General features: G+C 45.6%; 1 protein-coding gene across 1 annotated transcript in view; it reads left to right on the forward strand.

The window, feature by feature from the left end:
* LOC135057085 (uncharacterized) overlaps positions 1-25,793 on the forward strand; it is a 653,135-nt gene that overhangs the window by 538,935 nt on the left and 88,407 nt on the right. Inside the window, 2 exon segments of the mRNA XM_063962984.1 lie at positions 10,393-11,678; positions 11,681-11,792. Coding sequence (XP_063819054.1) covers positions 10,393-11,678; positions 11,681-11,792 — 1,398 coding nt within the window.

Genomic DNA, 25,793 nt, shown 5'->3' on the forward strand with positions numbered 1-25,793 from the left:
AGATATCTCCATTCCTCGAGAGCCAGTTTGATTGCCAATAACTCTTGATCTCCCACGGAGTAGTTAGCTTCTGCAGGAAGAAACTTGCGAGAGTAGAATCCACAAGGGTGGACTTTCCCATCAGATCCCTTCTGGGAGAGAACAGCTCCAACCCCAACATTAGAGGCATCTACCTCCAACTCGAACGGCCTGTTGACATCTGGCTGTGACAGCACTGGAGCAGACATAAAGGCTAACTTGATCTTCCGGAAGGCTGCCAAGGCTTCTTCTGACCAGTTGGAATGATCTGCCCCTTTCCGAGTCAGGTTGGTAATGGGAGCGATGAGAGTGGAGAATCCTCGAATAAATTTTCTATAATAGTTGGCAAATCCCAGGAATCGCTGGATAGACTTGAGGGAGTTTGGAATGGACCAATTGGCAATGGCTTCCAATTTTGCCGGGTCCATCTGAAGATCCGATCCGGAAATTATATACCCCAGGAAGGGTATAGAGGGAACTTCGAAGGTGCATTTGGATAACTTCCCGTAGAGACGGTTCTCACGAAGACGTCGGAGAACTTCACAGACTTGTAGGCGATGAGATGGAAGGTCTTGAGAAAAGATAAGAATATCATCTAAGTAAACAACGAGGTACTTATACAGGACATCACGAAAAATTTCGTTCACGAAGTGTTGGAATACCGCTGGAGCATTACTCAACCCAAATGGCATTACCAGGTATTCATAATGGCCGTCACGAGTGTTGAAGGCTGTCTTCCACTCGTCACCACTCCGGATTCTGATGAGATTATAGGCACCGCGGAGATCTAACTTGGTGAAGATGCGAGCCCCCTTAACTCTATCAAACAGTTCGGTAATGAGTGGTAAAGGATAACTATTCTTGACGGTAATGTCGTTGAGACCCCGATAGTCAATGCATGGACGCAGTCCTCCATCCTTCTTTTTGACAAAGAAGAAACCTGCGCCAGCGGGTGATGATGACGGACGGATGAATCCTTTCTGAAGATTCTCTCTAATGTAGTTACTCATCGCCTCTGTTTCAGGAACAGACAAAGGATAGGTGCGCCCCCTGGGTGGCTTCTTGCCAGGAAGGAGATCAATGGGACAATCCCATTCCCTATGGGGCGGCAGGATATCAGCAGCTTTTTCGCAGAAGACGTCTGCGAAGTCTTGATAAACTGCTGGGAGACTTAGCTGTGACTTCACTTCGGTGGACTTAAGAGGACACACTTGGGCTAAGCAGGAATGATGACAGTGTGAACCCCATGAGGTAAGCTGCAACGTTGTCCAGTCGAACTGTGGGTTATGTAGCTGGAGCCAAGGCATGCCCAAGACAATCTCCTGGGTGGCTTGAGGAATGACCAGGAACTTGATAATTTCTGAATGGAGAAATCCAACTCCCAAAACCACTGGGGTAGTTTGATGTGAAATGTTCCCTTTGGAGATTCTACTACCATCCACAGCAGTAATGTAAACAGGACAAGAAAGTTCACAGGTAGACAGGCAATATTTGTTTACCGCAGCTTGGGTGATAAAATTTCCTGCAGCACCGCAGTCCACTAATGCTGACGCAGACTGGAGCCCAACGGAAGTTTCTAGCGTCACCGGAATAATGAGATCTTGTTGAGAAGGAGCTTGACTGAATGATCCTAACTTGACTCCTCCCTTCCAAGTCAGGATCTGGCGTTTCCCGAACGCATCGTGCAGGAGTTAATTTGATGACCCGCAGCAGCACAGTATAGGCAGAGCCTCTCTCGTATTCTTCTTGCCCGTTCCTCATGGGTTAGGCGGGACCTATTTACCTGCATAGGCTCGTCAGAAGGAGAAGGAGGCTGGAACTGTACAGGGGGTATGAACCTTATTCTGCGAGGCTCACTCCGAGCGCGTTCATTATTGCGTTCGCGGATGCGAGAGTCCAGCTTTATACACAGGGAGATCAAGTCAGACAGTTGAACAGGAATGTCACGGGTTGCCAGTTCGTCCTTGATCCGATCCGAAAGTCCGTGCCAGAAGGTTGCTACCAGAGCTTGGTTGTTCCATTGGACCTCTGCAGCCAACGTCTGGAACTGGATGACATACTGTCCCATGCTTCGGTTACCTTGACGAATTTGGATCAGGTCTGCCGAAGCTGATGTTGCACGACCAGGCTCGTCAAAGATCCGTCTAAAGGTTGACACGAAGTCAGAGTAGTTATTGATCAGGGGGTCAGCACGTTCCCACAGAGGAGACACCCAATTCAAAGCAGATCCAGAGAGTAAGGAAATGATGTAGGCAACCTTGGACCTTGGTGTAGGAAAGTTATGTGGCAATAACTCAAACTGTATTTCGCACTGGTTAAGGAACCCGCGACATAATCTAGGACTGCCATCATATTTGCTCGGCACGGGCAGGTGCAGACGTGACACTGGAGCTGATGCAGCCGACACAGAAGAACCCACAGCACTGGCAGGTGCTGGGGTAACAGTAGGTGAGAGTACACTTGGCAGGGACTGCTGCAGTGTATCCAATCGGGAGGACATCCCTTGTAGAAAGTGAAGCATCTGCTGCTGCGCAACCTCTTGACCATCCAGACGGGAGACCAGATTTTGCAAGGCCTCTGACCCCACACTCCGTCCACCATCCGAGTCCATCGATCCTGGACTTACTGTCAGATTGTGTTTGGTCTGTGTCCCCGGAGGGGGCGCTAGTGGGTCAGTGGAGGTAGGAGGAAAGAAACGAGAAGGTTGTATCACGTTCTTGCGCATGAGCGCAATGGTATTTATTCAGCAGATAAGTATTAACAGAAATGCAGCAGAAATAATAATAATAATAGCAGATGGAAAAGTCAAACACTTGGAATGATAACAACAGTCTATGGCAATGGGTGATAGGTGAGTTGAGAAATCATATCCGGAAATATAACAACAGAATGAATGTCAATGAAAAGATACTGGTTTAGAAACCAGAGCCGGGTTTTTAAAACAGAGAACTAAGGCAGTGATGGAAATGGCAAACCTTTGCATAAGCAGGAGACCAACTCACAGTGCAGGTGATGAGGCACTGGCAGCAGCAAGCTGTGTCACAGGTGGAGGAAATGAACACACCTGGAGTTTAGTCTTCAACTGCAGGCTGAAGCACACAAGGTGGTGATGAGTGTGAAGCCCAATGCAGGTTGCTGGTATTGCTGAGCCTTGAAGTTCCACGGGAGCAATGCAGAATCACCAGGAGTATAAGTTCTTTAGCAGGAAACCAGGAACTCAGGAGAGACAGGAGCTGATCCTTTCATGCAGGTTGTCAGAATGACACAAAGTCCAGGATGCCTGTGAGGTGAAACTGTAGCCTCCTATATACCCCATGGTGTGCAGGGATTGGATGGAGGAAAGGAAAGTGGGTGCGGCCACGCACCGGATTGGCCGCAGCATACTAGCTTGTTTGGAGACTGTCATGGCGGCGCCCACGCCGCGGCCTAGCGGGGACGCGGCGCGCACACGCCTGCTGGCTCAGGAGTACCCCCAGGGTCCAAATGATGACCCATGGCAGGGGCATAGGTGACAGGTGACCGCAGGGAGCCAGGACGGAGTCCGCAGCGGCGGACGGATGCCAGCCTGGTAAGTCGATTCCTGACAGTCGGGTTCAAACACTTTTGCAAAATTCTACAAGTTTGATACCCTGGCTGAGGAGGACCTTGAGTTTGCTCATTTGGTGCTGCAGAGTCATCTGCACTCTCCCGCCCGTTTGGGAGCTTTGGTATAACCCCCATGGTCCTTACGGAGTACCCAGCATCCACTAGGACGTCAGAGAAAATAAGAATTTACTCATCGGTAATTCTATTTCTCGTAGTCCGTAGTGGATGCTGGGAGCCCGTCCCAAGTGCGGATTGTCTGCAATACTTGTATATAGTTATTGCCTAACTAAAGGGTTATTGTTATGAGCCATCTGTTGAATGAGGCTCAGTTGTTGTTCATACTGTTAACTGGGTATGGTTATCACAAGTTGTATGGTGTGATTGGTGTGGCTGGTATGAGTCTTACCCTGGATTCCAAATCCTTTCCTAGTAATGTCAGCTCTTCCGGGCACAGTTTCCCTAACTGAGGTCTGGAGGAGGGGCATAGAGGGAGGAGCCAGTGCACACCAGATATAGTACCTAATCTTTCTTTTAAGAGTGCCCAGTCTCCTGCGGAGCCCGTCTATACCCCATGGTCCTTACGTAGTACCCAGCATCCACTACGGACTACGAGAAATAGAATTACCGGTGAGTAAATTCTTATCTTTTTGTTTTGTGCGGCAGGAGCTGGACCATGGTCACAGGGCTGCTGTTAAGGCAGCCCTAAGCTTTTGATATTTTATTTTTATAGTCTTACTAAGTTTTGAGTGATCTTTCCTAACAGCGTCTTAAACGCATGCTGGAAAGAGTCGCTCCAACAACTCACCACCGGGGTGGCAACAACGCTTACGCTCGGGTATTAGTGCTGTCTCGACGGGCGTCTGTGTCGCATGTTTTAGCAGGTCCAGCAGACGTTACCAGGCTGTGGCCGGAGCATTGGGAGAAGGTAAGGCATCGATTCCACTTACTAGATGAATTTCGGACACAGCCGCACTGTATTGGAGGAGACTACCAAACAGTGGCTGACGCGCCGCCACTCTTAAGTGCAACAGCACTATGCTGCAGGGATCATAGGTGCCCGGACTAGGCTGAGGCCGCGATTCTTGTGGTTTGTGTCAGCAGGGGGAGTCAGACGCTCTCCTGGTCGCCGCTCCGCCCAGTTCATGACCAGTGCGTCTCCCGTCCATGAACGGATGACCTCACTTCCGTCTCAGACGCTGCCACAAGGGTATTCGGACGCAGCTTAGACGTTGCAATTGTGTACACTAGAGTTGCCGCCGAGACCGGGTCGCAGACAGGAGCGTCTGCATACACTCATCGTTCACTGAGCGTCTTGGTCCGTTATGGAGCGTTTGTGTCTCTCATCAGTTACCGGAGCGGCAGTGTACACCAGTAGTATTGATTGATTCTGGAAGTGGGGTGAGTCTCCCTGTATCCCACTCTACTGAGTAAGGGTTATACAGTACTAAGATTCTTTCTACTTGTTAGTATGAATAGTTAATTTTGGTACACAATGCATATGAGACCTGTACAGTACTGTTATTTTCTGCATTACATGTCTGAAAAACTTGTGGTAATAGCTGTTTAAAAAATAGAAGTGCAGTAATTGTAATCCTACATACAAGAAAAATATTCTGTGGTTGATTATATTCTCATATGACAGTGTCTAATAATTAACATGACTGACTGCTAGTGTGATTGCTGACTTTTATATGTTTGTCAGCATTGTTTCTGATCCTCAATTCAGGTGCTCGGATTGTGGTCAGATTGATATCACTTCTATATACATATAGGTGATTTTCAGTCACAGAGAGTGTAGTTTTTGTAAGACGGATTATTTACCATGTCTATGAGTGGCAGAAGTGACGAGGACACTTTTATCAGGGGCTCCTACACCCTTAACATGCTTATCTTGTAAGATAGAGATTATGGATGAAATAACCCAGTGTGTTGCTTATGAGAGGTTATGTGCTAACTGTTTTGCGTATAAGCAAACTAAAAAGCAGGCCCTAGTGCAGCAACCAGTAGAGCCACCATGGGGTATGTTCGCACAGACTTTGTCTACAATAGCGGACAGATTAACACCTGCAGTTCCACCCCCAGGAATAGGTTACACTATTAACCCATACATGCAGCTCCCTCCTCATGGTTTGATGCCAACAGCTTCTACAAGTTGGCAAGCTATTAATACCAGGGTAGATACATCCATGTTACACACTACACAAGATGATACAACAGATGAGGATACAGTGTATTCATATACCCCATATGATGACCAGTCGGAGGGTTTCAGCACAGAGGATATAGCTGAGCTCATTGATGCCATGAAAGCTATTATGTGTCTGGAGGAACCAGCCAAAGCAGTGTCAAAATCTAAGGCACCTAAGTTTAAACATCCAAAATCGGTTAAGACTGAGTTTCCGAAGTCAGAGGATCTGACGGAAAATATGGAAGGACCGTGGGCTACTCCTAATAAAAAGTATAAGATTCCGAAGAAATGGGATTCTTATTATCCTTTTCTAGCTGGGGACTGTTCAGAAGGGAGGTTCCTCCTAAGGTAGATGCACATGTTGTACGACTTGTGCGTAAGTCTGCTTTACCATTACCATCTACCTCACTGGATGATGTCACAGATAGAAAAGTAGATGGTTTCTTGAAAAATATTTTTTCTCTCTCAGGGGCTGTGGTAAGGCCAGCTATGGCTTCAGCCTGGATGGCGAAAGCAGTGGTAGAATGGGCGGAGGAATTAGAGTGTGGCCTCTACATACATACCAGGGAGCAGGAGTCTAGGCTATATAAAACAAGCTGCACAATATTTGGAAGAAGCAGCAATTGATATGGGTATGATTGCTTCTAAAGCATCAGCCTTAATGGTAGCCGCTCGTAGAGCAGTTTGGCTACGTACTTGGATAGTGGATGCAGAATCCAAAAAAGCTCTTGAAGCGTTGCCTTTCACTGGGAATATTCTGTTCGAAAAGCAATTGACAGATATCCTGGAGTCGGAACTGAATCCAAGAAAGTTACGTTTCCAGCTAGCTATGCCCCTAAACCGGGAGAGCAAAATTTCGGCTGTTTCGATGGCAAAGTAGATCTAAAGGAAAGGTTGAGACTAACCAACCCCAGTACAATAAATCAGCTAGGGGCAAGAAGCAGTGGGCCAGTAGACGGACAGCTTCCAAACCAAAGCAGAATCCATCAGTTTGAGGGTACGGGCCTCCGCCTGGAGGATTCCAGGGTTGGGGGCCGACTCCTTCACTTTGCACACATTTGACGACAGATGCTTGGGTGCAGAAGGTGGTATCTCGGTTATGGTTTCCCTTTCAGGAAGCAGCCTCTTCAAGGGTTCTTTTGCACCAGCCCATCTCATATAGAGTTGAAGGTCAGGGCTTTGCAGGAAGTAGTTCAGAAATTGCTTCAGTCTGGGGTAATTATCCCGGTACCCCTGACACAAAGGGACGGGGGTTTTACTCAAACCTGTTTTTGATCCAGAAGCCAAATGGATCATTCCACCAATTCTCAACCTCCAAAGGTTAAACGAGTACATTTGGGTTCCAAAGTTTCATATGGAGACGTTACGCTCCATAGTATTCTCCATGGAACCAGGAGACTACATGGTATCTCTGGATGTACAGGATGCTTACCTGCATATGCCCATAGCACGGTCACATCAGTGTTACCTCAGGTTTGCCATCCTCCAGCAGCATTATCAGTTCCAGGCTTTGCCCTTTGGGCTAGCAACAGCCCCCAGGTTATTTACCAAGATTATGGTGGTTATGGCAGCTTATCTCCGCAAGCAGGGAATAAGAATTTTTCCATACCTAGACGATCTGTTAATCCTGGCTCAATCCCAGGAGTTACTCTTGGGCCATCTCCAACAGACAATAGCTTGTCTACAAAGACACGGATGGCTCACAAATTGGGAGAAGTCGTCCCTGAATCCATCACAATGGATGGTTCACTTCGGGGCCATATTGGATTCAAGTCTACAAAGGATTATCTTACTGGAGAAGAAGATCTCCAAGGTACAGGTAATGACTCAGGAATTGTTGCACAGTCAGACAGTTTCAGTCCATGCAGCAATGCGACTGATGGGTCTGATGGTGTGAACATTCGACATGGTGGAATATGCACAATTCCACTCCAGACCCTTACAGCACCTCATTCTAACCGGGTGGTATTCATGTGACTGCCGGTCAGCTGACCGACAGTCACATGACCTCCTCCACCGGCCCGACGGGTTACTATCCCGATGGTTGGCATGCCGACCAACAGGGGCTATTTCCACTCGTGGATGTCCACGACACCCATAGAGTGGGAATAGAACCCGTGGCGACCGCAGCATGGCGAGCCCGCAAGGGGCTTGCTACACTCGCCCCTCCCCGCCAGGATCCCGGCATCGGTATACTACACCCTTCTAACCAGATGGGATGGAAGACATCAGACAATAAAGAGACAGATGATAAAGCTTCCTGTAAGCGTAAAAAGGTCACTAGCTTGGTGGCTACAGATGGACCATCTAGACAAGGGGAGACCCTTTTGGATAGCAGATTGGCAAGTACTGACAACGGATGCCAGTCTTCAGGGCTGGGGGGGCAGTGTTCGAAAAATGTTTGGTTCCAGAGAAAATGGACCACAAGGGAAAGTTGCCTGCCAATAAATTTGTTGGAAATAAGGGCCATATATATGGCTCTAGTTCAGGCAAAGGACATTCTGCGAGGAAGGCCAGTCCAGATCCGTTCAGACAATGTAAAAGCAGTAGCGTACCTCAACCATCAGGGAGGAACTCACAGCAAAGGACTGATGGAAGAAGTAACTCACATACTAAGGTGGGCAGAACTTCATCTTCCGGCATTGTCCACAGTGTTTGTACCGGGAGTGCTGAACTGGGAAGCGGATTTTCTCAGTCGGCACGCCATTTAGGAGACCGAATGGGCCTTACACCTGGAGGTATTTCAAACTCTAGTAGACAGATGGGGTCGGCCAGAGATAGATCTCATGGCGTCACGTTGGAACAACAAAGTTCCAGCATACGGGTCGAGAACAAAGGATCCCGGGGCGATCCTTGTAGATGCACTGTCCGTAAAATGGGAATTTCATCTGGCATATCTGTTTCCTCCAATCTCCCTGTTACCCAGTGTAGTGAGGAAAGTAAAGCAAGCAAAGGGAGCCATAATTCTAATAGCTCCAGCTTGGCCCAGAAGGCATTGGTATATAGATCTGCTAAGGATGTCCGTGGAAGCTCCAATTCTGCTTCCTCAACGTCCAGATCTACTAATGCAGGGGCCTTGTTGTCACAGCCATCTGGAACGGCTGTCTTTGACGTTGTGGCGGTTGAAACCTCTATCATAAAATCAAGAGGTTTTTCACAACAGGTAATTCAAATCATGCTTAAAGCAAGAAAGCCTTCTTCAGCTCGTATTTATCATCGAATATGGCAAGCCTATATTCATTTGGTGTAGTGAAAGAGGTATGGATCCAAGATCTTTTAAAGTATCCAGGATTTTGGATTTTCTCCAAGCAGGAATGGAGAAGTGTTTAAAGGTGGCTTCCTTGAGAGTTCAAGTATCAGAATTAACTGTATGGTTTCAGGAAAAGATTGCTAACCTACAGGATGTGCATAATTTTTTTCAGGGAATGTTGCACATTCAACCACCGTTTGTTTCTCCTGCAGTACCCTGGGATTTAAATCTGATTCTTAAATTCCTTCAGGGGGCTCCATTTGAACCACTTAAGAGAGCAGATCTTAAATGGTTAACAGCTAAAGTTCTTTTTCTACTGACAATGGCGTCAGCTAGAAGAGTGTCAGATTTAGGGGCACTGTCGTGTAAATCTCCTTTTCTGATCTTTTATCCAGATAAAGCAGTTCTCAGAACTAGATCTGGTTATCTTCCGAAGATGGTCGCAAAGTTTCACTTGTACGAAGAGATTGTAGTCCCAGCTTTTCAGGTATCGGGACTGTCTGCGAGAGAAGCGTCGCTGGATGCATTAAGAATTTACGTGGATCGTACTAGTGCCATCAGAAAGACAGATTCTCTCTTCATTCTTTACGGATTTCACAAAAGAGGATGGCCTGCTACTAAACAGACGCTAGCAAGATGGCTTTGAATGACCATTTCAGAAGCATATTCTAGTGCTGATCTCCCTGTTCTGGCTAATGTCTCTGCACACTCTACACGTAGGGTAGGTCCTTCATGGGCAGCACAGCATGGTGCTTCAGCATAACAGATTTGTAGGGCAGCCACATGGTCTTCCATTAACACATTCATTAGACATTATGCCTTGGATACTTTTGCCTCTCATGACGCAGATTTCAGGCGAAAGGTTCTCCTGGCTAATCAGGAGCGTCCCCACCACTAATAATGGCTTTAGGAATCCCAATGTTATCCTGTGGATAACCTGTGGACCCAGCCGGAGAAATATATAGTTATGGTAAGAACTTACAGTTGATAACGGGATTTCTCCTATGTCCACAGGGATCCCACCCTGACACCCTGATTTGGGGATCTTGACAATCACTAAACCTCTTCCCTCTTGTATGGAAGGGTGTGCATGTGTGTTCTTATCGCCTGAATAAGGGTCTACATGATACTCCTGCCTAATTGCTGTGAAAACTGATTTGACTGAGTCAGTGGGCGGGATTATATGGAGGTGCCGATGCATCCTGGGAGTCAACAAAGCTTGTGACTATTTGGTGCCATTTCAGCTGTCGCTCCGGCATATCCCAATGTTATCTTGTGGATACCTGTGGACATAGGAGAAATACCATTATCAACGGTAAGTTCTTACCATAACTGTATATTTTATCTCCAGCAGATGGAGGCACAAGCAGGAATGCCTTGGAGGGATATCTCATCTTGTCAGTAGATACTAAAACAGAAGAGAACATCAAACAGGATTCTCCAGGAGACAGCCCCGTTATGCTAAATATACATCCAGTACCTCTCAGCGCAGATATATCATCTGATCCCTCTAACTGCGAGGACTGGTCTCCTGATACCTCAGATTTTGTTGCACATCGTGCAGCTCATACACCTGATAAAGTATTTCCCTGTTCCGAGTGTGGGAAATGTTTCACAAAGAAATCAAAACTAGTTGCACATCAGAGAAGTCACACAGGAGACAAACCATTTCCATGCTCTGAGTGTGGGAAATGTTTCCCACATAAATCAACTTTAATTATACATCAGAGACATCACACAGGTGAGAAACCATTTCCATGCTCGGATTGTGGGAAATGTTTTACACAGAAATCAGCTCTAGTTACACATCAGAGAAGTCACACAGGAGAAAAACCATTTCCATGTACTGAGTGTGGGAAATGTTTTACACACAAATCAGTTCTTGTTAATCATCAGAGACTCCACACAGGTGAGAAACCATTTCCATGCACGGCGTGTGGGAAATGTTTTACACAGAAATCAGCTATAGTTACACATCAGAGAAGTCACACAGGAGAAAAACCATTTCCATGTCCTGAGTGTGGAAAATGTTTTACACAGAAACCAATGCTAATTACACATCAGAGAAGTCACACAGGTGAGAAACCATTTCCATGTTCTGAGTGTGGAAAATGTTTTACAACTAAATCAAAACTTGTTCATCATCAAAGAATTCACACAGGTGAGAAACCATTTCCATGTTCTGAGTGTGGAAAATGTTTTACAACTAAAGCAAAACTTGTTAATCATCAAAGAATTCACACAGGTGAGAAACCATTTCCATGCTTGGAGTGTGGGAAATGTTTTACACACAAATCTGATCTTGTTAAACATCAGAGAAGTCACACAGGTGAGAAACCATTTCCATGCTCGGAGTGTGGGAAATGTTTTACACGCAAATCAGTTCTTGTTAAACATCAGAGACTCCACACAGGTGAGAAACCATTTCCATGCTCTGAGTGTGGGAAATGTTTTACACAGAAATCCGCTCTACTTAGACATCAGAGAAGTCACACAGAAGGAAAACTATTTCCATGTCCTGAGTGTGGGAAATGTTTTAAACGGAAATCACATCTTTTTGGACATCAGAGAAGTCACACAGGTGAGAAACCATTTCCATGCTCTGAGTGAGGGAAATGTTTCACACATAAATCAACTTTTTAGTTTTACATCAGAGACGTCACACAGGTGAGAAACCATTTCTATGCCCTGAGTGTGGGAAATGTTTTACACAGAAATCAGATCTTTTTAGACATCAGATTTCACACAGTAGTAAAGCATTTCTATGAGCTGATACAAAATAGGGTTGTAGCACAGCTCCTGTCACACAGTATTTGAACAATGTAAGTTAACCATCTGCAGACAATTGGAATGGATGTCCTGTAAGACTGGAGTAGATCACTCGGGGGATACAAAAGCTGAGTACACACTAAACCACAGGTTCTCAAATTCGGTCCTCAGGACCCCACACAGTGCATGCTTTCCAGGTCCCCTCACAGAATCACAAGAGAGATAATTATCTCCACCTGTGGACCTTTTAAAATGTGTCAGTGAGTAATGAGTATACCTGTGCACCTGCTGGGTGACCTGCAAAACATGCACTGTGTGGGGTCCTGAGGACCGAGTTTGAGAACCACTGCACTAAACGATCGGTACCCAGCCCAACATCACTGCTGCCGGGACCCTACATGTGGCAAGTGCATACAGCAGGGCCAACGGGGGATGTCACTAGTGACCCATGGGAGAGTATACCATGGGTACACACTAGACAATTATTCTGTTAGATATTGGCCCCACTCTCCACACTAATAACAGACCACATTGTTGTTTTGTAGCATTTCAGTCTAACACGTGAACAGATAAAACACATTATCATTTTTAAAAACAGATTTTATTATGGAAACTGGTAAAATCCAACTTTTTTGTTGTATTGGAATGGTGGATAAATGGTGACTCGCAAACCACAAAGTAGTTCTCGGTGGGTAGAAACAAATGAAAGATACAGCAGACAAGGAGTGTGGTTTGTATAGTGCAATATGTTGTGGATTGGGAAACCCTTTCTCCATGTCACACATACAGTGCATCCGGAAAGTATTCACAGCGCTTCACTTTTTCCACATTTTGTTATGTCACAGCCTTATTCCAAACTAGAATGAGTAATTTTTTCCCCTCACAATATCCCATAATGATGTGAAAAATATTTTTGAGATTTTTGCTAATTTATTAAAAATAAAAACCTAGGAACTCGCATGTACAGAAGTATTCACAGCCTTTGCTGTGAAGCCCAGAATTGAGCTCAGGTGCATCCTGTTTCCACTAATCATCCTTGAGATATTCCTACAGCTTAATTGGAGTCCACCTGTGGTAATTTCAGTTGAGTGGACATGATTTGGAAAGGCACACATCTGTCTATATAGGGTCCCAAACTTGACAGTGCAAGTCTGAGCACAAACCAAGCATGATGTCAAAGGAATTGTCTGTAGACCTCCGAGACAGGACTGTCTCAAGGCACAAATCTGGGGAAGGGTACAGAAAAATATCTGCTGCTTTGAAGGTCCAAATGATCATCCATAAATGGAAGAAGTTCGGAACCACGAGGACTCTTCCTAGAGCTGGTTGGCAGCCTAAACTGAGCAATCAGTGGAGAAGGGCCCTAGTCAGGGAGGAGACCAAGAACCCCATGGTTACTGTCAGAGCTACAGCATTCCTTTGTGGAGAGAGGAGAACCTTCCAGAAGGACAACCATCTCTGCAGCAATTCACCAATCAGGCCTGTATGGTAGAGTGGCCAGACAAAAGCAACTCCTTAGTAAAAAGAACATGGTAGCCCACCTGGAGTTTGCTAAAATGCACCTGATGGACTCTCAGACCATGAGAAACAAAATTAACTGGTCTAATGAGACAAAGATTGAACTCTTTTGCGTGAATGCCAGGCATCATGTTTGGAGGAAACCAGGCACCGCTCATCACCAGGCCAATACCATCCCTACAGTGAAGCATGGTGGTGGCAGCATCATTCTGTGGGGATGTTTTTCAGTTGCAGGAACTGGGCAGGTCACACCGGTGCCCGGCCGCTACTAGGTAACGGGGCCGGCACGTCACTTCCGCCGCTGACTCCCTGTCCCCGGCCGGTTGCACAGCAACCGGAGATGCCGAGCGGCCGCCCTGCACTGCAGTGACGGCTGTTATAAAGCAGCCGGGACGCCGCGTTCAGCCCGCCACATAACAGCTGGGCAGTTAGGGTCTGGGGGCTGGACTTGCTGGCTCTCCTGTGATTTGCCAGCAGGGCCTTTTTATGGGAGCCAGCACATTGCAGCCTCGCCGATGATAGCTTCCTGTGGAGCTTGTATCCTGCTTCTGGAGTGTTCCTGCTTTCAGCCAGTTCGTTCCTGTGTCCCGGTTTCCGGAGCCTTGTCCTGGTAATTTGTTCCAGCCTTCCAGTCTAGTGACCCTGAATCTTCAGCCTTGTGGTCCTGTTGCTTCTTTGTGCACCTTCTCTGGTATCGTGAGTAGCGGCGCTGCCGAACCTTACGGCTGAAGCCGTACAATTCTAATCTTCTTGCCATTTGAGCTTTCTGCGGAGGTTCCGCCACTGTTGTCCTTACCGAACTACGACAGATTCTTATTTGGCATTTGGGCAGCATTACGTTGGTTACGGTTTTCTCTTGGCAGCCGCATGAATTAGTTTATTTTTTTCTGTAGTTTCCCCTTTCGCGTCTGTCTTAGTTTTCCCCTTGTAATCTCTCTGTCTCGGTTAATGCCTTGTCACCTCCTAAAACCGGGGGGCATCGGAGTTCGGCAGACCTAATCCGCCCGTTCAAACGTGGCTGCCCTGGGCCCAAGAAACCATAGTCTCACAGGCATTAAACGACCACTAGGGAAGGACAACGGAGTCAGGGTTTCCCTTAAGGGGTTACTGCAAATCTCAGTTTGAACTGCGGCATCACATTTCTGTTTTCGGAGCTCATCCGTTGCCACCCTGTCTCTTGGGCCTCGAGTACATAGATCATAACACTGGGAGACTAGTCAGGATAGGGGGATAGATGAATGCAGCAATATACAGAGACATCCTGGATGAAAACATGCTCCAGAGTGCTCTTGACCTCAGACTGGGGCAACTGTTAATCTTTCAGCTGGACAGCGACCCTAAGCACATAGCCAAGATATTAAGAGTGGCTTCAGGACAAATCTATGAGTGTCATTGAGTGGCCCAGCCAGAGCCCAGACTTGAATACGATTGAACATCTCTGTAGAGATCTGAAAATGGCTGTGCACCGATGCTTCCCATCCAACCTGATGGAGCTTGAGAGGTGCTGCAAAGAGGAATGGGCGAAACTGCCCAAAGATAGGTGTACCAAACCTGTTGTGGCATATTCAAAAAGACTTGAGGTGAGGGGTATGGCCTGACAGGCAAGCAGCAAGACGTGTCTGCCCTGAGCTCCCCGACCTCTCCTGTACCTGGGTGGATGCCGGGGATCAAGACCAAAGAGCCGGAGGGTCCCGCCTGGGCCCTTGCAGGTTGTGGCCTCCCCACTCCTGAAGCCGGGGACTGTATTGCTGTGGAGATCCGTGAAGCCATTCCGAGGTGGCTGGAGTTCCTGGACTGGCTCCCCTGCATGTGGTCCCAGCTGCAGCACATCATCCAGCATACGTCCCTGCCACTCCTTGCTCCTGTTACCTGCTGCCCGGCATCGTTGGTGGGTGAGTGTGAGGCTGTGAGCTGACGCGGCGCTTCCTGCTAACCATGACTGGAAGTCCCGGTCTCTTCACTGCCATCCTCGGCTCCCTGCCGCATACTGAATGGCTTCTCTGTCTCCCAGGCTGGCACTGTAGTGGCCTCTCCCTGCTGGCAGAACTGGCCCCCTCCTTCAAGTCTGCAATGGATACTGCAGTGTGTGCCGTGGGTGTAGGGGGGCTGTATTGGTAGCACTCCCTCCCTCTGATATGCTTTAGTCACTACCGGGGCATTGTTTGGGGGAGTAGGTGTGTCTCTGGGAAGCTGCCGCTTTGTTGCTTTTCCGGAGCCCTTTGCGAGTGAATTCCTGCACTGCTCATTGTTTATACCTGCATCATAAGCCCTGCATTATTAGCCCTGTGGCTGCCCCACGTGCACTGGTCTAATCCCACCTGCCTGACCATGACCATCTGGATCTCAGATGACAAGGCATGCACATTCCCTGCTGACTACTCCCATGGGGCACTACCTCTACTATCCTCACTCCCCCCCCCCCCCCCCCCACCATGTTCATTCTAGGCAGTTGCTTAGCTGATGGGGAAAACCAAGAGAGGTAGGCTGACTCCTGCAGCTAGTGGATTTTGCAATCTAACTTAGATCTCTGCCTGCAAATAGAATCCGATGTAGAGGATCCCCCTCGATCCCCTTCCTCTTCCCCCTCTCCTGCAGACGTGGAGTCCATGGCTTCCTCTACATCACCGATCATGGCTAGTAACCCACACGTCACTATGTCTGACTTATTGTCTCACGCTCCCTCCCAAGAAGGATCTCTCGACAAAACGGAAATTCCAGGGCCTTAAACACAAACTGCGGGAGACGGTCAAGTCTGAAATTTCGGCCCTTCAGGCTGACCTTTCCCAAATGGTACATCGGGTTACTGATGTTGAAGAACATCTCAGAGACCTAGACACCTCACATCGGGCCCTCCATAACACTGTCCTTCTGCAAGCTCAGGACATCCAGCAACGGCAAGATGACCTTGATAATAGGGGCAGACGGAATAAGTTACAGGATTGATGAGTCCCAGAAGATATACAGAGTTCGGGCATCGTGGACGCTCTCACCTCGGTTTTCAATTAAGTCCTGACAGTGGAACTGGACAAAACTACACTTTTTCGATCGGGCCCATCGAACCCTCCGCCCGAATGGTCTCCCAACAGAAGCCCCTAGATACATTATCTGTCACCTTCATTACTACCACATTAAGGAAGAGAGCCTCATCAAAGCGAGGAAGCTTGACCGCCTGGAATTTAATGGTTCAGTTATACATATGTTTCCTGACCTCTCCTGGCATACGCTCCAACGTCGTCTCCTAAAACCTTTGACAGACGACTTGAAGAACAAAGGCATTCGATTTTGTTGGGGCTTCCCGATGAGCATTCAAGACTCACATGAAGGTCATCAGGATATCCTCCAGTTCCCGGATGATTTGGATACCTTTTGCTTGGCCTTGAGTGTTGTCAAACCTCTCCTTGCTGAAAGGATTCAGCTGTTCCATCATCTAGACCGTCCACTCTCCCTGCTCCACATGCCTGTTGGACTCCGGTTGGCAACCAGAAACAAAATGCTCAGTCCTCTCCTCTAGCCCGAGTGATTTCAGGAACCTGAGGTTCACCTACCCAACACCTTGGTTATTCAATTTTTCCAGTTTTGGTGAGCCTTGTACTTCCATTTCCACCACCTGATCCTGTAATCGGTTTATTGGCCCATCGTTGCTCTTATTTCCTGGAGTTTATTCAGGTTTACAATTCTTCATGTTCCCCTCCTCCCGTTCACTAAAGCCATGGACAGAATATTGCAGGGCATGAATGCGCTGCTGATTTCAGGTTTCTCAATGCACATTGGGGGTAATTCCAAGTTGATCGCAGCAGGAATGTTTTTAGCAGTTGGGCAAAACCATGTGCACTGCAGGTGTGGCAGATATAACATTTGCAGAAAGAATTAGATTTGGGTGGGTTATTTTATTTCTGTGCAGGGTAAATACTGGATGCTTTATTTTTACACTGCAAATTAATTTGCAGATTGAACACACCACGCCCAAATCTAACTCTCTCTGCACATGTTACATCTGCCTCCCCTGCAGTGCACATGGTTTTGCCCAATTGCTAACAGAGTTCCTGCTGCGATCAACTTGGAATTAACCCCATTATGCCTTGTCAGTTTTTTTTTCTCTTTTTACATTTTCCATGTTTTCATTATGGGATGTTTGCTATCATTGTTCACACCAGTTCTTCACGGATTTGATGTACCCTTACTACTTTGTGATTGTTGTTTGTATCCTGGTTAGCCCACTTGCTACCGTACCCCATTGGACTCTGGGCCATGGGGCCAGTCCCTGTGGCTAATTGGCGATTACATTGTCCTTTCTATTGGTTGTTCAATTTTTCATTGTAATATTTTTAGCGAATGTATGTTTTCACTTTGTTGCTTTTGTGCCTACTTCTTTCTCCCCTTCTTCATTTTGACACCCTGTATTTCCCCTGTTCATCATCGTGGTCCAACGTTGGCTAGTTTGATCTTCCTATGGCTCATCTCCTATTGGTGAGTATTCAAATTTGTATTTGTTATTTCACTTTAACGCCCAGTTGTGGCGCTCCTCCATGTTTCCATGTCGACATCGAACATTAAACTGTGCTCCTTTAATGTAAAAGGGCTCAACATTCCAGAGAAACTATCCACCATGCTTCGTGAGCTCCAGATTGAATGCATAGATGTTGCCTTCATTCAGGAGACACATTTTAAATTTCAGGCTCCCCCAAAATTGAGCAACTATTTTACCCCTCAGTATATTACAGTGACAATCCCCAGAGTAAGTCTCTTGAGGTAGCGTTCCTCTTGTCCCATCGCCTCCCTCCCATGTCGCATTTAGTGCTTGCTGAAGGCAGATGTCAGGTTCTTAAATGTCAAATATTCAACCAGTCCTATTCCTTTGCCAACATATATGCTCCAAACCAGGGTCAGAGACCATTTCTTACCAAAATGTTGCAATTAATAGAAACCCTCCAAGACTGCTGCTTGGTCTTAGGTGGCAAATTTAACTGGTCCTTGGACCCCACTAATGACTGCTCTGCTTCTTCCTCATGCCAACTCTCTCGTGAGCACAGGAAAATGAGGTGGCTCCTTCATGAATTCCAAGTTATGGACTTGTGGAGGATTCACCACCCACCTGTGAAGGATTACTTTTTCTCCTCCCCTCACAATATGTACTCTAGACTGGATTACTTTCTTGTAGATCACAGGTTTTTGCAATGTTTCCCATCAAGTAAAATTGGACAGATAACTTGGTCGGACCACGCGCTGGTATATACTTCAGTTAACCTGTCCTCATCTACTCGCACACCTTGGACTTGGAGATTTAACTCATCTGTGCTCAGTGACCCACGTCTTACAGCAGAGCTTAGTTCCGCCATTGATGACTACATTGAACATAATGATTCACTTGATGTAGGTGCACTGGCCATTTGGGAAGCCCACAAATGTGTTATCAGAGATAAATGTATGCAGTTGGGCTCACGATTGTAAAGGGAAAGGATGGCTCAGAGACAGCTCCTTCTTTACCACATAACGTCTTTGGAAACCCAACACCAGTCCTCCTTAGTACCCCAAGTATTACTCAACTTAACTGAGGCTAGACATGCACTAAATAGGCTTCTTAGGGACACCACTAAGTGGGATTTTGGCAAATGCCATCATAAATTCTACTTTGGAGGCAACAAACCGGGTGCCATGTTAGCACGGGCATTGCAAGCACAGAGACTCCAGTCTTATGTCCACTCAGTTCGAGGTCCTCATGGTGACCTGGTTTATACCTTTCCCAAATAGCGGACACTTTTCAACATTATTACGCCTTTCTCTATAACTTACGTTCAGGTCAGTCCCCCTCAGTAGCCCATGACCTGACGATTTTGCTCCAAAACTATCTACACGAGATCAATTGACTGAGACTTTCAGAGATGGACCTGGAGTCCATGGAAAGGCCATTCACGATTGAGGAGTTGGAAGCGGCTTTATCTGCAACCCCAATAGGCAAAAGCCCAGGCCCAGATGTTTTCCAAGTTTGTTGTTATAAGGCATTTAAATCATCCCTGTTGCCTGTAACTCGGTTTCTCGAGACAGCGGTTTCCCCAAGCAGTCATTGGAAGCCCATATTTCTGTAATACCCAATGAGGGCAAGGACCCTTCTCAGTGCTAGAGTTATAAACCTATCTCTTTACTGCACTGCGATGTGAAATTATGCAATAAAATGCTTGAGAACTGACTAGGTTCTCTTCTTCCTGATGTGATACATGGGGACCAGGTGGGCTTTGTCCCGGGCCAAGAAGCGAAGGACAATACATCCAAAATCATAGATCTTATCCACTTTGCTCGGATTGTGTCAGCCGCCATGGTTCTTCTGTCCACTGACGCGGAGAAGGACTTTGACAGGGTTGACTGGCAATTTATGTAAGACCTCCTTAGCCATCTGGATCCAATGCATATTGGCCTTATATACCTTTCTCACGGCTCGGGTCTGAGTGAATGGTGCCCTCTCCAGCCTCTTTGAGATCAGAAATGGAACGAGGCAGGGTTGCCCCCTCTCCCCGCTTATATTTGTTCTCTGTATGGAGGCACTAGCCAGAGCAATTAGGGCTAACCAAAACATTCATGGCATACGGGTAGGTGACCATGAATATAAACTGGCACTATATGCAGACGATCAGCGGTCTCGCATATACCAATACACATTCGCCAGCTCTCCCTCCATTCAGGTCTTAGAAACCCAATACAAAATACTGTCTAGATGGTATCATTGCCCAGATGTTCCCCACGGTGTGCGCCCTTTGTTGGTATCATTGCCCAGATGTTCCCCACGGTGTGCGCCCTTTGTTGGAGATGCGGACAGTCTCTAGGTACTCCCATCCACATATAGTGGCATTGCCATATACTGATGGGCTTCAGGTTCAGAAGATCACTAGTCAAATAATGGGGTACCCGGTACCTGAGACTCCCGAATTCTGGCTTCTTAGCTTGAAGGACATTCCCGTCTCCCAATATAAAAGTTCTTTGCTACGTCATCTGGTGAATGTGGCTAGGGCTACTAAACCTTGTTACTGGAGGGCTACTCTGCAACCCCCCCATTTCCCGTTGGTTTCAGAGAGTCAATTTTTAGATGGCCATGGAAGAACTTGCTATCACCCCCCAAATGTCCACCTCCCGATTTATTGCAACCTGGTCAGAATGGCTAGCCTTTAAAGAATTATCTGCTTATAAACCCTGTGTGATACCAGCCCGTGCTATGGCGTCCTAAACCCACGATGCTGACTCCTTCCACTCTTTCTCCCATCGCCCTCTTTTCTATTCGCTACTCTTCTCCCCTCCATCTCTTCTTTCACGTACACAAGTATTTGGTTAATACTGCTACATTGTTGTGGTCTACTGATGATTGATGGTATTGATGCAACTGTTTAAGCATGCCTGTATTGTTACCATTGTACTGCACACCCTTATGTGGTCACTACTCTGTCATTTCCAGTTACTCTTTCTTTTGGAAAACAATAAAACTGAAATTGCGTAAAAAAAAAGACGAGGCTGTAATTGCTGGCAAAGGTGCATCAACTGGCACTATATGCAGACGATCAGCGGTCTCGCATATACCAATACACATTCGCCAGCTCTCCCTCCATTCAGGTCTTAGAAACCCAATACAAAATACTGTCTAGATGGTATCATTGCCCTGAATGTATTCACCAGATGTTCCCCACGGTGTGCGCCCTTTGTTGGAGATGCGGACAGTCTCTAGGTACCCCCATCCACATATAGTGGCATTGCCATATACTGATGGGCTTCAGGTTCAGAAGATCACTAGTCAAATAATGGGGTACCCGGTACCTGAGACTCCCGAATTCTGGCTTCTTAGCTTGAAGGACATTCCCGTCTCCCAATATAAAAGTTCTTTGCTACGTCATCTGGTGAATGTGGCTAGGGCTACTAAACCTTGTTACTGGAGGGCTACTCTGCAACCCCCCCATTTCCCGTTGGTTTCAGAGAGTCAATTTTTAGATGGCCATGGAAGAACTTGCTATCACCCCCCAAATGTCCACCTCCCGATTTATTGCAACCTGGTCAGAATGGCTAGCCTTTAAAGAATTATCTGCTTATAAACCCTGTGTGATACCAGCCCGTGCTATGGCGTCCTAAACCCACGATGCTGACTCCTTCCACTCTTTCTCCCATCGCCCTCTTTTCTATTCGCTACTCTTCTCCCCTCCATCTCTTCTTTCACGTACACAAGTATTTGGTTAATACTGCTACATTGTTGTGGTCTACTGATGATTGATGGTATTGATGCAACTGTTTAAGCATGCCTGTATTGTTACCATTGTACTGCACACCCTTATGTGGTCACTACTCTGTCATTTCCAGTTACTCTTTCTTTTGGAAAACAATAAAACTGAAATTGCGTAAAAAAAAAGACTTGAGGCTGTAATTGCTGGCAAAGGTGCATCAACAAAGTATTGAGCAAAGGCTTATGTACATGTGATTTATTAGTTTTTTATTTTTAATAAATTTGCAAAAATCTCCCAAAAACTCTTTTCACGTTGTCATTATGGGGTATTATGTGTAGAATTTTGAGGTGAAAAATTAATATATTCCAGTTTGAAATAAGGCTGTAACATAGCAAAATGTGGAAAAAGTGAAGCGCTGTGAATACTTTCTGGATGGCCTGTGAATACACATTTTTGCCCATTGCTAAAAATAGAAATGGGTAATGTAGGGTGACTGGGGTGGAGAACGGACTTTCCAGGTCTTTCATTACAGACAGTTCTAGCTGTAAATCTTACATTAAATAAACAATTTCTATCTCCTATACCGAGATGCATCATATTATATTGCAGAGATTTTACGTCACTCCTAGATTATAATGTCTTATAGGTGATGCACCTACTTCTAGCTGCTATAAATGTGACACCATACACAGATATTGTACATTGCTTGTGGACCGGCCCACAAGTACAAGTATTATGGATGGAACGCCCAAATTATATTACCAATATACTGATAACTGAATGTGTTAATGACACGTGGACCTTCTGGGGTATTTACTACAAGACAAATTCATGGAAATTAACCAAAGGTAACGGTACACGGCTTGTAAAATTGCCAGCCGGCACTAAGAAGACTATATTGTCTCAATGGATCTCTCCTGATCCTATCTCTGTAACCTTATACCCCAGAATGTATTCCTTGTTTCTTATGGACTGGACTGATGTATCCCAGCAAAAAGAAAAATGGTGGCAAAATTCTTCTATATATGGCTTCCTTATGTTCACACTTTGTCTGCAGTTTTCATAGAAGCGCTGAGAAAATGTTTCCAGTCTACCTCATTGTATAACCTAGAGGTACTTACCTCTGGTGTAGCAGTGTAATGTATGTATGAGATATATTCCATGCTTCTTTCCCTTGTCCTTGTTACTATGTTTTATATGTAAGAACAAGACCAGAATTGTTACATCTTTTTGAATTGCCCAATGTTATGGTACTGGGGATACTGTAAATGTCTGTATCTTCCTTTCTTATACATAACTTTTCTTCTGTGTTATTGTCAGGATTATTGCTATATTCTTGTTACTCAGATGTGTATCTTATATTTTTATTGAATAAATTTGTCAAATAGAAAAAAACATAAAAAACTATTTGCTTTCTTTACCGTTTCTTGCAATTTAAATAAAAATATTTGTTTTTCTTGGGGAGATTGTCTTTTCTTTTTAAGATAAATAAGGAACTAATGGAATTTTCTTGAGAAAAAAACCAAGGTATTGTCTGGACACTGCATAGATAATACAGGTTGGGTATCCCATATCGGAATATTCCGAAATACGGACTTTTTTGAGTGAGATAGTGAAACCTTTGTTTTTTGATGGCTCAATGTACACAAACTTTGTTTAATACACAACGTTATTAAAAATATTGTATTAAATGACCTTTAGGCTGTGTGTATAAGGTGTATATGAAACATAAATGAATTGTGCGAATGTACACTCACTTTGTTTAATGTACAAAGTTATAAAAAATATTGACTAAAATGACCTTCAGGCTGTGTGTATAAGGTGTATATGTAACATAAATGCATTCTGTGCTTAGATTTAGGTCCCATCACCATGATATCTCATTATGGTATGCAATTATTCCAAAATACTGAAAAATCCGATATCCAAAATACCTCTGGTCCCAAGCATTTTGGATAAGGGATACTCAACCTGTACAAAACAAAGAGATTTTTTTTGTCGGCACTTGTCACCACCACTGCAAGTCAGTATGTATCTAGCAAATTATAGCATGTTCATATTTGTTCACTACATTTATAGCTTAGAGGCCAGAATCCAGGGGTTTTAATCTGCAAGTTCCCTCTATATGAAATTTGCTTCATATCTGTTCCCGGTGGAACTAGAGTCTTGGACATCAAGGTGTTAATATTTGAACATGAAAGAGTCATCACACCAAAAACCCAATACAACACATTTTTATTAACAAAGGTTCAGTATATACTCAGGTTTGAAAATGGTTTTAGCATTGTGACATGATCCGATCCCAGAATATAATATTTCTCATATTGTATGTGTGGTAAAATGTTATTTTCTGTGAACTGTATGCCATTCCCCTGTGCTAGGTTGTAAATTCTATGGACATATCCCCAGGGGGCCTAGGAGGTTATCGCTCTCAGTGAATTTGACCAGGCTACTAGGTCCTGAAGCCATAAATGTGTTTAGTAGGGACAATAAAATGGAAGAAGAAATTTATATTCGGCAACAGTGATTTCTCATCCTGTGCCAGTCATAAATGTTTGAGGGGTGGAAGACTGCATCATTCAGTCCCCCTCTTTAAACAAACTGTGCAAGACAGCATTGAGCTGGTTAAAAAAAACCAAGGCTGGGGGGAAGTGAGGGCAGCTTAGGGTATATCTAGCCCTTTCACTGTAATATGTGTGTTCATTCTCATGGGGGGCAGCTGTGGCTAGAAGTGAACCGATAAACTCACCTGTGTCATTCCCACAGCCAGATGCTAAATTTGTGTGTAAGTTTAGGCTTCTGAATTATTATCTCTTTTTATTTTTGTTTGAGATTGTACCGTACACCTGTGAGTATTCTTAAAATATTCTTAATAATCTTTGTAACACTTTTTGTAACTAAAGCTCTAAAGTATTCTTGGAATTAAAATTACAACAAGTTCATGATTCTGTGCTTCTTAAAACTGAAGTCCTCGTGTGGCCCACGTCTACCTATTTTTTCTAAGTATTGTAGTGTGTGTGACAGGTAGAAGGGAAGGCTACCTTGCATTTAGACGCTAGATCCCTCTTGCTGGTGGCAGCGAATGTGCTTGCATAACCCTATGTGTCCAAAGTGACCCACACGTCACAGGCGGCGCTTCTCAGACTGACGTATCTGGAGAAGCGACCGGCAGGTCCGTGACACATTCAACCAATGAGTACATACAAGGGAGCCCCATCGTCTCAGATGCGGCCTGTACAGTTTTGGAGTGAGCTGGACTGGATACCATGAAATCAATTGGTTCCTGTCATAGTTACAGAATTCTGTTTATCCATATCTGGACACTTCGGTATAACTGACATAAAGATGAAATGAGATGTCAGATAGTTCTAGCTCATAGAGTGAACACCGGTACGGACTATAGCTGACAAGCTCAGACGCCTGTGGCAAGCACAATCACACAGTGTCACTCTGGACTGGAATCGGTACAAAGATACAGAACTGAAACCCCAGCCATGAGAGCCTGGAACTGGTCATACAGAACTCAACCCCGGCCCCTGATACTGAAGCTAAAGGCTGGGACCCACCACTGGGATCTGAGATAAACACAACTGGAGAAACTTTGAAGAGCATAGTACTAAACCTGAAGAACAAAAACTCAGAACTCTTAAGGAATCAGAGTTTAACATCTACAATCCAACTGGAACTGCTCTGATCCAAACCTGGAACTGGAATCAGGCCCAGGAAGAGCCCAGTGCAGAAAATCAGAAAAGGAGAAAAAACAAACCCCAGAACCAACCTATGGAAATAAGCAAAAAGAATGGAACAAAAGTCCAGTGTTGTTCCTACAGTCCTCTCTGAGACAGCACCCTGCATCACATACCATTTCTGGGAGAGTAGTACCTTCTGCAGCCCTAGCTCCTCCAGTGTTGTTCCTACAGCCCCATCTGAGACAGAGAAGCTTGCATCATATCCCCTTTCTGGAAGAGATATGTTAATTCTGCCGCCACAGCTCCTGCAGAGTGTTGTTCCTGCAGCCACCACTATGAGACCGAGAAACCTGCATCACATTCCCTTGCTGGGAGAGAGCTGTGCCTTCTGCTGCCACTGCTCCTTCATTGTTGTTCCTACAGCACCCAAAATCCAGAATCTTCCTCCTGTGGGGGTTACAAACTTCTCACATGGTGAAGGGTCGAAGGTTCGGAATACAGAATTGGATTCTGTTAATCACAGATGCAAGCCTCAGAGTTTGGGGAACAGTAACCCAGGGGGTGCAGTTTCAAGGATGATGGTC

This window comes from Pseudophryne corroboree, chromosome 3 (assembly GCF_028390025.1).
Source record: "Pseudophryne corroboree isolate aPseCor3 chromosome 3, aPseCor3.hap2, whole genome shotgun sequence".
In the NCBI taxonomy this organism is placed as follows: domain Eukaryota; kingdom Metazoa; phylum Chordata; class Amphibia; order Anura; family Myobatrachidae; genus Pseudophryne; species Pseudophryne corroboree.